At 45.7% G+C, this 13551-nt stretch overlaps 1 protein-coding gene across 3 annotated transcripts in view; it reads left to right on the forward strand.

The window, feature by feature from the left end:
* The window catches only part of nwk (FCH and double SH3 domains nervous wreck), a 202631-nt gene that overhangs the window by 104881 nt on the left and 84199 nt on the right, over positions 1 to 13551 (forward strand). For all 3 annotated transcript variants that reach the window (XM_075688106.1, XM_075688108.1, XM_075688107.1), the window contains exon 14: positions 9023 to 9135. In XM_075688106.1, coding sequence (XP_075544221.1) covers positions 9023 to 9135 — 113 coding nt within the window. The remainder of the gene's footprint in view (positions 1 to 9022; positions 9136 to 13551) is intronic.

The following is a 13551-nucleotide window of genomic DNA, read 5'->3' on the forward strand; positions in this document are numbered from 1 at the left end:
CCTCAACCGATTCCTACTGTCAACCCACTAACCACGTTAACCCCTTGCGATGGTTTAGGTCACTGTGTACTGTTTTGCCATACCATAATAGACTAATAGCAAAAAAAAAGAAGATATTGCTGGGAGTTTTACGCGGTGTCACGGGACTGCAAACGGTATTGCAGGCTTTTTGGTTCCAGCTGCAAGGACTTGTTGGTCCGTGGTGTTTCAAAGCTAGAGCTGGAAGCTTCCTTCAACTATAGTCTACCTTTTGCGCAGCCGAAGTGAAACTATGGTCCACAGATACTTGAGAGTGCGCTATATATCAGTGCAGCTTATGTTATCCGGAAAGAAGGTACTAGCACTTGTTAATTTTATGCAAGGGTATAACATGCAACATATTATTACGAGATGAAGTACGAAAATAAACCGCATGTTATCGTTGAAAGCGTGGGATTCGTCGCTCCAACTGCGCTGCCGCGAGACGGGCGACGGAGGCGCAGCTTTCCCGACCTGCTTCTTCTTCTTCATTATTTGCCCGGATTGCCACGCGGCACAACGTAGGAATTAAATAAATACAAGCAAGGATGTTCGCTTCGTACACATACTGCAAAAGCAACATTATAAAAAGTATTCTAGATGAACCATCGTTCTTGTTCTCAGGTTGGCCCCTTCTGAACTTCACACCCTTAAGTACAGTTTCGTAGATGAAACATTTTCACCAGCGCATGCACACGGCTGGAGAAGGCTTGTTTTCTTTTAATATTAATATTTTAGCGGCCCATTGCTCACTTTTCACAACTTTATATTTGGTAGGAACTCCTATAAGTTCCCAAATAAATATACTCTGCGAAAGGTAAAAAGCCAAAATGCCTTCTGCGCGATGCTTCGCGCAAGATATTTGGTTACGGTGCTGGGGAGCTATAACGTATAGCTATTCCAATCTGTTTCTATTCCATTTTTCTCATTACCTTCCATAATCGGGCAAAAATTATTCCGGCCGCACCTACGTCACCGATCTGTCGCGCGACGTCATGACAACTGCGGGAATGACCCACCCCATCTGATATGACGTGTGCGCACTTATTACGGATGATTAATCCGAATAAAACAAATGTAATTGTTTCCGATTCTCTGCCTTTTCGCCATTTTCGCCAACTTTTGTTGCTGCGCCCACCTCGCCTGTCTGTCACTTGACGTCACAAAACCGTGAAATCGCGCCACGTAATAGTGACGTGTACGCACTAACGATGCATGAATGTGCCGTACAAAAGCGATTTTTTTGTTTTTGTAATAGCCAGAGGCTACACGTTCCGAAAGGAATAAAAGATGGCTGGCCGACGATCGCTCTAGCACTTACTGCTCGGAGCTATCGGTTAGAAACGATTTCTTTGCGTATAACATATATATTTTGCATGACAATATTACGTTTCCGAGCCCTTTCGACACGTATACGACATCGCTCTGCCAACTCTCCGTCATTAAAGATTCCGTTTAGCAGCATTTTTTACCTTTCGTTGCACACCGCCGTGATTTTCAACCAGCTACATCTAACCTGAGCAACGGTAAGCGGACCAATCAGACGCCAGCACGACCCTCCTCGTCCGGTCATCTACTTTCACTGCGCTGGCTCGGATCCACCGAAACCCTCTCCCCTTGAGCGTCCTCCTCGCCTCTTGGAAGCGATTCGGATAAGAAAATTCTGTCAAGGTAGGCAATGCTGTTCGCTTTGCAGCAAACAAGGGTGCGATCGGAGATGGTTGTTCGGCGCGTTCGTTCGGTTACCGGCGCGCGCGATTGGCCTACTCCGCGCCGACGTCGCCAGCCGCGGGGCGCCGCCCCGTTTTTGGTGACGTCAAAGTGACGACACGCTCCTGTCAATCATCCGCCCACCGAGCATTTCGTCCGAACGCGACGGGAGTTGAGAAGTTTGGAGCGATCATATGTCTTCGCATGGCGCGTCTGGTGGATTGGATTGGATCCAACAGGCGGCCTTTTCGGCTGCGGAATGGCACGTTTGAATCCAATCCATAGTTTAATTCTAGAAAATGGCGCTTCCGTTGGAAACTTAGATTGTTGCGCTGGCTTTTCTAGAGGAAGGAGGAGAGCGGGTGGCGGTGCGAAACACGTTTGAAGAAATGGCAGAAAGTGAATTCCGGCGTCGTTCTTATTTCTCGAAACAAATAATTCGTTGGTTGTACCGAGAAATCGACAAGATCATCGGTGCCAGCGAGCCACTGGGATGTTGTCGCTGCCTCTTGAAAAGTGCGCCACTCTTCCCGTCGTTTTTTTTTTTCTTTTTCCTTCTCGCTGTGCGCGACACCACCTAGGGACGACGCAAAGAACCTAATAGTTATAAATTGCAGTAGTCACACGTACTACTATTTGAAAACGTGTTTGGGCTTGAGAAGAAAAAATACATTTTTTTAGATAAATATTTCATTCAATTGGAAGACGAGAAACATTTGGCTTTGTAGTATACTGTTTGCAAGCAGACGACAAACGACGGAGGTAAACTTCCGGGGAGGTCACCGCTTCCTGATTGGCTGCTCTCTCCGCCCCGCTGTCACAAATTTTGCATACTGCAACTTTGTGACGTTGCAGCAACTGAACAGAACGCGTATCGAACAAAATATCTCCGATCGCGCCCCAAAAGTGACCTCCTGCGAACGATGAGAGCGTGTGGTTGGGCTGTTCAAACAACTCTGCGAGTCGCTACCCGATGCATGCGTCGGCAGTTACGTAGGTATGACGTCAGGAGATTGAAATAAAATCAGATTGCAATAGTTTTACGTGATTGGGCCGCTGATTGCGCGTGCACTGTTGGTAGCCATGAACGTATTTGTGTGATATTATGAACCGTCCTTATTTATTCAGGTTTCCATGTCAAAAACCTACATAGCACTCCATGCAGCAAAGGCACGCACACTTGAGTCATGCAATCACGCGCGGTAAACGCTTGTGTGCAGCAGTTTCCTTTGGTCTTTTTGTTGCGCGTTGTGTAGTAAAGGTTCATTTCTTACCAACTAGCCTAGGCGCATACCATATTAAACATCTTTAGAGCCGTTGCATTTTGCCGCTGTGTTTAAAACTCGCGTTGCTATGATCTGTCCGTCCTTTCTGTTGCGCGGTAGTCGTCGCCAGGCCTAGGCCTTGCTGCTAGCCACCCTCCACCGGCGGCAAACGGAAACCAGAGCTAATGAACTAAATCGACTCTGAAAATTCTAAAACTTGCATCATAAAATAAGGAGCCCCTGTAGAGCTCCCGCGGGCCCACTCGACAGCCGAGCACTGCTCTGGACACATTTACCGATCGCTGTTCCCGCGTCCAGCAGGCCTATACAAGTACACACATCTCGGCAGTTGCAGTGCGCAAACCCAGTACGCAGCACGTGGTAGTGCGTTTTCTCTGCGCCACTGTCTACAAGTCGCATTATTAGTCTGGAATGCTGTGACATTCCCTGCAACCCTAACCAAATGGCGAAAAGGAACAAAGGCATCGCCCGTTGCTGCTACCATTGCGTTTGAACTCGCAGCAATGTGCACTCGAGAACCAGTCACACTAACTACTGGCTTACCCCGGGGCATTTGCTGTTTTGGTGATTTGCGCGGGTTTTTGTGCGCCCCGCAGATTCTGAGAGCCATGGCTTCCGTCATGTATTTCGGAGGCAGTAGCCGATGAAGGCGACGTTCGCATCGCAAAGAAGTCTTTGTTCATAAAAAAAAAAAAATGGCGGTGTCGGTAGCAGACGCAATGAATGTCTCGAGAGCCGGAGTGGCCGCAAAAGTCATTTCTTTATTTTTTTTCTTTTTCTCGATTGATTTGTCTTTATTTTATTTTTTTTCTCCTACGCATAAGAGACAGAAATGGAGTAACCGAGGCACTTCTTACTTTATACCATTATACAACGGAGCCTCACGTACACCGATCTATTGATAGAATTGTTTAGCCATTCCTCCATCAATGTGGTCACCATCTAGCTCTGACTAAAAAAGCTGCAGGTATGCCAGTCAGTATTCTTCAAGCTAGAAAACTCCGTCTTCGCTCCAAAACACATCAACTGTTGAATATACATTCAGCAAATTATTCAGTCAGCATGCACGTTGCGTTCCAGCATTATGATATGTTCTTAATAAGAATAATTATATCCTTTACCATCGCCGTGCAGATGTTTCGGATAGCACACCAAAAAGCGCTACCGCTGAGCCCGTCAAACTTTCTCATACTCAACCATCCGATAGCCTGAATTTAGTCGGCCACTGCCGGCGCCGCATTCCGGCTGCTGCCGGGTGGCAGCGGCCACCGCGCCGGCACGACGACGGCGTGTCACGGCGCGCGACACGTGACCGATCGATCGAGCGGCGCAGGGCTAGACGGCGCGCTGGCTGCGGACCTTCGCACCTGGCGTTGCGAGCCCCGTCATTCTGCTTGTCGAACGCACCGGTGCTTCTTCCTTCGCTGCTCGCCCTTTGAAGGCACACGCGTGCTGCGCACGGGCCAACGCACTCATCTCGAGTTCAACGCTCTCGCTATTAAGCAGCGTATTCACAACGGCCCCCCTCGTCGCTTGCGGCCCTAGGTCAGGGCATGCCCGGCGCTATCAACAAAAGCAGGAACGAGCCACGTGACAAGCGGTGCCGCATCATTGGCGGCGTCTGCTTCGAAGCGCGTTAATAAGAGGCTCGTAAATAGCACATCGCGGCCATCATCGGCGTCTCTGTAGCGCCTCGGCTGGCAGGCTACATACTGTTATCCGTAACACAGACCAGTTTCCCGGAAGTGAGCGTGGAGCCCTTTGAGACCGCTCGAGCATCTGTGAACTTTCACGCCTAGAGTGAGACACCTCTTTTCGTGTTATTCGTGCTACAAAGGTAAATAATGTCGACCGCCGAGCCTTAAGAGGAAGCTTTAGCTCGGGTGCTCCTATCTAAATACATGTAAAAGTAGAATTCATATTTCTCGGCAACAACTGCACCAAATTTGATGAGGCTTGTTGCATTTTAAAGGAAACCTTAAAATCTAGTGACTCTTGTATCGAATTTCTTATTTAATTCGCATTTTTTATTAAAAATTGCCATAAATCGCAATTTTTCAGAAAATGAAACTATCAACCTTAAAACTCTTTAACTCAACAACGAAAAATGATATCAAAATTATGTGAATTGCATCTAACAGCGCATCTAGAGCAGACAAGATTGATGTGTCACGTGTATCTAAAAAATGTAATAATATGGAAATACAGCTTTTGCGGAACCCTTGTTCACGACGTAACAATTTGACGTAAGATATAAAATGGCATATTCAATTTGTCCGCTTTTAATTATCTAATGCGTGTTATTTACAGAACCGCGATATCTGTTCTTGATGCAAAGCTATTAACTTGTAAACTTCGTGCTTCTATTATTTTCAAACTTGCCAAGTTTTGAAAATCTCTTTAACAAAATTCAGGCCCTGAATCTAAATTGCGCTTCCAGCAGTCACTATAATTTAGCGTTCTCTCTTAAATGCAACAAATTTCATTAAAATCGGTCCAGGAGTTATCTCAGAAAAACGTTTTTGCGTTCTACATGTATTTGAATAGGCCGTGTCGTAGTTGGGTCCGAGCTAAAGCTTCCTCTTAAGCTTAAAGTAAATGCCTAAAGCTGAACTATGAAGCGTAGCTAGGCGTACAAAATGAATATTAAGAAAGAAAGTTACTTGTATAGGCACTCATAAGTTCTAGTGTAGATCGATCGATCGTAATACCATCTGAAGACTCTTTCAGCTTGTCATTCATAGGTTGTATCCCTTTACCATAGGAAAATGTAACAACAAATATAAGCTATATTATGCCGAGGCGTCGCAGCGGCTGCGCGATCAAAGTGCACGAAATGTTGTTCTGACGGCGTTCGCAGATTTTTGTTTTCCTTTCACTGCGCAATATGGCGGCGCTGCACGTTAACACAACCGAAAGTAACTAGTGATTGCCTCGGCTTCCATGATCAGCAAAGTAAAAAAAAAAAATTATGGGGTTTTACGTGCCAAATCCACTTTCTGATTATGAGGCACGCCGTAGTGGAGGACTCCGGAAATTTTGACCACCTGGGGTTCTTTAACGTGCACCTAAATTTAAGTACACGGGTGTTTTCGCATTTCGCCCCCATCGAAATGCGGCCGCCGTGGCCGGGATTCGATCCCGCGACCTCGTCCTCAGCAGCCTAACACCATAGCCACTGAGCAACCACGGCAGGTGATCAGCAAAGTAGGATATTGAGCTACTCGGCGCGTAGATTTTAATGTTTGTGGCGCAAAATTTAAGCGCAAGAATGAACAAGTGAACAGAAAGTGCACCGAACTCAGAAAGGCCGCTGTAGAGGAAATATAATGAAATGTAAATGAGTTATTTGTTACAGTGGGCATTTTCGTCTTCAGCACTCTTTCTTTTTGGTGGCACAAATATTGACAGCGTTCCATGGTCCTTCGAATTGTGAAAACGATCTATAACGTTTTTGTTTTTTTTCTTGCCACGCATACGTATAATCTCTTCGAGCAGTTCAAGCTGCGTGTATACATACTTCCACGCTGGTGCAGCATTTTCCCCGCACCCGGTCACGATAGACAGCCTGCCTTGTCAAACCACGTATGAATGTATGGCGCTCGTGCAGGGATCGAATCATGCTATTTCACAGCAAAACCAAAACTGCGCCAGACACCGCTCTGACAATAAAGGGGTCGGTGAACGCAAGACGAACCAAGGAATTTGAAGCGCTTCTCGTGTCAGAAAGCTACGCAATTACGCTTTGTCTGTTTCTTTTTTTTTTTTTCGAGCGAGCTGCCTTTACACCTGTTCATGCTTCTCGAGGGAGCGCGCGGTATTGCGACACAAATAAAGGAGATGACCTCTCGTGGGATTCACGCCATGGCAGGAAGCGGAGAGAGGGTGTTGCTAAACCCACAGGCGGCAAGATCAAGAAAGGCGCGGCTGTTTTCTAATCTTCGCGGCTGCCGCGAGTTTGTTGTGTATCCTTTAGCCCTGACTGCATGCTGCTGCTGCCGCGGGCTTCCATTTCAAAGCCTCGCTGCGGACAGGCCACGACCGCTGACAACACGTGGGCGGTCTAATTAATGGACGACACGCAACTCGAACCGGGCAGCAGACGGTTTTAATTAAAAGACAGCGCCCGTAGACACGCTCCGCCTGATTGAAAAAGAAAGAAGAGCTTATAAGAAGTGCATTCATGCAAGCGTCACAACAGCGGAACGCGGCGGCGCCGAAATTGGTGTTTGGCTTCCCCAACCCTCGTCCGCAGCGTGGTAAGGCATCCCGTATTAAACGGCGACTTGCCTCGAATCACCCGTTGCAGTGCACCTATTATGTCTAGCGACGCTTGGTTATTAAAGCACCGCTCCGACGCCGCATATTCTTCACTGATTGGATTATGCGCTCCAGTTGGAGACAAGTGTGGCGGAGCAATGCATCTCATTCGCGTCACTCAGGCAAATTCTTTCTTTTCTTTATTTTTTTTATCGCGTTTACGTTGTTTTAAAGATGCGTGCCACGGTCTGCCAACGTACTACTGAGGGCTTCGCTGGTTTTCAGTACCTGACTTCGTTATGTCCAACGAGGTTTCTATCGAATAGCGCCGCTTAGAGTCTCCCACGAATGCGTTGGGCCGAGGATGCCGTTTCTTTCTTCTTTTTTTTTTTTTTACAGCTAAGATATTATACTCAGGTTTGTAGGGATTTCTCGTGGCGTGCTCATCAAAAAAAAAAAAAAAACTGCAACTGGAAAAGGGCCTTGTCTTTCAGTTTCTGCGTAACAGAATTAAGTTTTCTCGGATATTCGAATTACAACCCGATGCTATCATGCCAGGGTGTGTGTAAATCGTACTTCATGAATTTTCTTACGCATATTACTTTGACAAATTAAGTTAGTTCAATAACGCACTTGCGCTAGGCGGAGGGCTTACAATAACGAGGAAGTACGCTGTGCCAACGGCGCCGGCACCCTGCGGCCGCAGCCGCTCAGACATGGCCTCAAACGGCGGCTGGAACAGGGCCTTGCCTTTCAGTTTCCGCGTAACATATTTATGTTTTCTCGCATACCCGAATAACAATGTCCGCAATAAAATGTCTGCAGCTTTACACATTTTCTGAAGCAATTTGCTTTTCATGTAGTTCAACAAGGCGCTTGCGCTCGGCCTGTCGAAGAAGGAGGAAGCACACGCTCCGCCTTCGCACACGTGCGTGCGCGCGTGACGTATGTCGCTGGTGGTGCTTGCGCAACTTCGGTGACAGCGTCGATGTACATATACTTGAAATTATGGGTCTTTACGTGCCAAAACCACTTTCTGATTGTGAGGCACGCCGTAGTGGAGGACTCCGGAAATTTCGACCACCTGGGGTTCTTTAACGTGCACCCAAATCTAAGTACACGGGTTTTTTCGCATTTCGCCCCCATCGAAATGCGGCCGCCGTGGCCGGTATTCGATCCTGCGACCTCGTGCTCAGCAGCCCAACACCATAGCCACAGAGCAACCGCGGTGGGTCGTACATGTACTTCACAGGGTGAAATGGAGGCGGTTTCTTTTTTTCATTTGCGTTCTTTTTGCGTTCTTCTTGAAAAAATTATTTCATGCAGAAGACCACTTCCTGCGTGGCGGCGTCGACTTGCTTCGTTGCTGCAATGATGCTCTTCAACTCACGTAGTCATGCACTCGTATGCCAATTTTCAGTCGCGGAGAGATTGGAGATGTATTTTTTTCCCAAGATTGTTAATGTCATAATAACTAAAGGTCAGAAAACGTACGCTGACTGGCTTAGCATTATGAAAATCAAGATGCTTTAGTACCAAAGAAAATTTGCGTTTACACTTTCTGTTCACGAAGTCGGACCATTCAAGTTTGGTGTTACGGACAAATGCACAAACTTCTAAATTACCACGCATACAACTGAGTTGGTACCTTGTGTCATCTAGGGTTATATGTTTGTCTATTGCTAGTTCATTTCTGAGTTTCAAAATGAATAAAAATAATGCATATTTTTTTTTCTTAAATTTTCCAGTGAACGTGGACGAGTTCCTCAATTCGCTGGACATCGACGCTCTTCAAATCGACGACCTGAGCCGCAAAGGCAGCACCGCGTCCCGGGGAAGCCGCAAGAGCTCTCGCTCAGACGTGCGTGTTCTCGGCCTCGCCGTCGCTCGTGCGTCCGCCGGGAGGGTTCTGCCAGCGGACGCTTTCGCAGATACGTTTTTTCGAGCCAAATAATGATCAGTAAATCGACCAAGCGTTCCTTTACCGTGCCCAGGAAATGCCGTAAGGCCTGAGTGCTGACGCACCGCATGCCTTAACAGAACAAAACACTGCAGGGCAGTTTAAGTAAAGAAGAACAACGAATAAAAAGAACAATATCGAAAACAACCGTGTACATACAACAAACCTCAATGTAAGTACAAAAGAAAAATGACGAGAAGGGGAGTTGAACGATGCGGGAAAATTTGACACGACAACGGAAAGCTCGGAAAGCACAATGACAGCGAGTTATCAAAAATATCGGAATCGTGAAAATAAGCGTTATAAAGACTGCTTCTGTCGACGGTTGAGTGTTGGTGATGACAGGCAAGAACATGGAAAAGTCTATGTTCTCTGGTGGTCTTGCGCGGAATACGAAACGTGACTCAAATGAGGAGTTCGGGGCAGGTGAGGACACCGTGAAGGAGTTTGAAAAGAAACAGAAGGTCAGCGCGATTACGTCGGCAGCGAGGTAAAGGCAATAACCATAATCCAACGGTGCTAGAACAAGGCCCAGTGTCCGTGTTAGCAAAGCTGTGATGATATATACTTAGAAACTTTTTGTGAACCTGATCTGTGATGCCACTGTTGAATTTAGAAATGCCATTCCAGACGACCGACGCGTATTCTCGTTGAGGTAGACAGATTGTTGTGTACAAAAATTGTGGAACGGTGTAGGAGACCTTGAATTTTCTCCATAGTCTAAACCCATTGCAACGCGTTTAGTATGAGCAGAAAAGTGTAAGGTTGCATGAAAAAGTACACCGAGAACATTAATCTCGCAGACTTCACATAGCGCTACAGAATCTACACAATAAGAAAGAGAAATGCTTGCGCTTTTGCGTGTGAAAGTCATGATTTCGGTCTTAGCAGCATTCAAGGTGAGGTTATTATCTGTACACCATTTAGAAAAAGAATACAGGTCAGACTGCAGGGTGTGACGGCCATCAACAGTGTGATTTTTTAAAGAATCTGGATGCCATCGGCATATGGAAGGAAAGAAAAGCTCCGAAATTGGAAAGAACGTCAGTAATAATAATTTTAAAAGTTCTGGCCCTAATATTGATCCTTGAGGGACGGCGCTGGTTACCATGTAAAAAGAAGTCGTTTGGCCATTGACGTTAACATAACCCGATTTATCAAGAAGATCACTGAGCATGAGATTGACAACTTACTAGTCAGCATCAGAGTGTGTAAGCTTGATCAGAAGCAGTGAGTGGCTGACTACATCAAAAGCTTTGCGAAGGTCGCAATAAATGGCGTCACCTCGCCCTCCTTCGAAGTACCGGCGCAGGGATCTGTGTCATGAAACTTGCGAGATTTGTAATAGTGGAGAGGCCGGTGAGATGTCCACGCTGATGCGGAACCGATAAGTTCTTCGCAGTAAATATGTTGTGAAGAGCAAGCTAAAGAATCGTAGTCGTGGCACAGAGAAGAGAAATTGGGCGACAATTCGAGACGTCGGTTTTACAGCCAGATTTAAATGCAGGAAAAACGCGAGCAGTTTTCAACATGTGAGGAAAGGTTGAAATATTTATAGAGTTATTAAATATATATATATATATATATCATCATCATCATCAGCCTGGTTACGCCCACTGCAGGGCAAAGGCCTCTCCCATACTTCTCCAACAACCCCGGTCATGTACTAATTGTGGCCATGCCGTCCCTGCAAGCTTCTTAATCTCATCCGCCCACCTAACTTTCTGCTGCCCCCTGCTACGCTTCGCTTCCCTTGGGATCCAGTCCGTAACCCTTAATGACCATCGGTTATCTTCCCTCCTCATTACATGTCCTGCCCATGCCCATTTCTTTTTCTTGATTTCAACTAAGATGTCATTAACTCGCGTTTGTTCCCTCACCCAATCTGCTCTTTTCTTATCCCTTAACGTTACACCTATCATTCTTCTTTCCATAGCTCGTTGTGTCGTCCTCAATTTGAGTAGAACCCTTTTAGTAAGCCTCCAGGTTTCTGCCCCGTAGGTGAGTACTGGTAAGACACAGCTATTATATACTTTTCTCTTGAGGGATAATGGCAACCTGCTGTTCATGATTTGGGAATGCCTGCCAAACGCACCCCAGCCCTTTCTTATTCTTCTGATTATTTCCGTCTCATGATCCGGATCCGCCGTCACTACCTGTCCTAAGTAGATGTATTCCCTTACGACTTCCAGTGCCTCGCTGCCTATTGTAAATTGCTGTTCTCTCCCGAGACTGTTAAGCATTACTTTAGTTTTCTGCAGATTAATTTTTAGACCCACTCTTCTGCTTTGTCTCTCCAGGTCAGTGAGCATGCATTGCAATTGGTCCCCTGAGTTACTAAGCAAGGCAATATCATCAGCGAATCGCAAGTTACTAAGGTATTCTCCATTAAATCTCATCCCCAATTCTTCCCCCTCCAGGTCTCTGAATACCTCCTGTAAACACGCTGTGAATAGCATTGGAGAGATCGTATCTCCCTGCCTGACGCCTTTCTTTATTGGGGTTTTGTTGCTTTCTTTATGGAGGACTAAGGTGGCTGTGGAGCCGCTATAGATATCTTTCAGTATATTTACATATGGCTCGTCTACACCTTGATTCCGTAATGCTTCCATGACTGCTGAGGTTTCGACTGAATCAAACGCTTTTTCGTAATCAATGAAAGCTATAGTTAAGGGTTGGTCATATTCCGCACATTTCTCTATCACTTTGATTGATAGTGTGAATATGGTCTATTGTTGAGTAGCCTTTACGGAATCCTGCCTGGTCCTTTGGTTGACAGAAGTCTAAGGTGTTCCTGATTCTATTTGCAATGACCTTAGTAAATACTTTGTAGGCAACGGACAGTAAGCTGATCGGTCTATAATTTTTCAAGTCTTTGGCGTCCCCTTTCTTATGGATTAGGATTATGTTAGCGTTCTTCCAAGATTCCGGTACGCTCGAGGTCATGAGGCATTGCGTATGCAGGGTGGCCAGTTTCTCTAGAACAAGCTGTCCACCATCCTTCAACATATCTGCTGTTACCTGATCCTCCCCAGCTGCCTTCCCCCTTTGCATATCTCCTAAGGCTGTTGTGTTCATAGGAGGTTGTTGCCAAGTACTGCACCAGGGTGGCGAATCCTGCTCTGGTGAGGGAGTGCGTTACCGGTTCTGGTCACCGGGATCAGGCCACACTCCAGGCCTGTTTGTGCAATTTTTATCAACACGCGGATTTTTTTTTTAATCCGGTGGAAAATTGCCGGCACCGGGATTCGAACCACGGACCTCTTGCACGCGAGGCGGGTGTTCTACCTCTACGCCACCGCTGCACCACAGTGCTGATATATATATATATATATATATATATATATATATATATATATATATATATATATATATATATATATATATATATATATATATATATATATATGTGTATATGAATAACGGGGCAAATATACTGCTGTAAGCTTTTAGAATTGCGGAGCGGATGCTATCAGCGCCGCACGATAGGGAAAGCCTCAAGCGCTTAAGGCATTCCTGGATGAGCTCTTTTGTCAAGCAACACAGCACTAGATGTGGGAACGGTCGTGTGCTGCTGACTGACACCACCGCTGAAACCTGACGATTTACGTAAGAATGAGAAATGGGCAGCAAAACTAGCCGCGACTGCTTGGACTTCTACTCATCTAGAGTGGAGCAGGCGAAAACACTTTCAAAGGCATATTTGAGCGCTTACGGATGTACTTCCGAAATTCGGCCGGCATTCGGACGCGCCCTTTTCCAAAAGAATGCAGTCGTGGTCCGCCTTGTGGAGGGGCTTGGAGAGAGTCCGAAAAAAAATAAAAAGAAATTCTTCTGTGCACTAATTAGGCACAGGACTTCCCGATTTTCAGTGCGCACGATCTTTATACTTTAGTGAAGTTCTAAGTTGAGATGCGCATCAGTGGGGATATTTAGAGCGTTTAGGACTGCACTGGGAAGTGTATTTACGCATACTGCTGAACGAACTCCGTTAACTGATATACTTGGTCATCAACACTGGTTTTGTATAATAATAATAATAATAATAATAATAATAATAATAATAATAATAATAATAATAATAATAATAGTTGTGGTTATTTATTTATTTACCTTACCTATGAACAACCCTGGGGTCTGAGTTCTGGCGCACGTATACATTAACAAACAAACGAAAACTGCAGGGAAATATAGGAACAGGACAAAACAGTGAATAAAAAGAATAATTTTGAAAACAACAGTGTACATACAACAAAAAGTAAGCTGAATAGAAAAGAGAAAGGAGGAGAAAGGCGGTTGAACAATGTGTAAAACCAG

Source organism: Dermacentor variabilis, chromosome 4, assembly GCF_050947875.1.
Source record: "Dermacentor variabilis isolate Ectoservices chromosome 4, ASM5094787v1, whole genome shotgun sequence".
Taxonomy (NCBI): Eukaryota; Metazoa; Arthropoda; class Arachnida; order Ixodida; family Ixodidae; genus Dermacentor; species Dermacentor variabilis.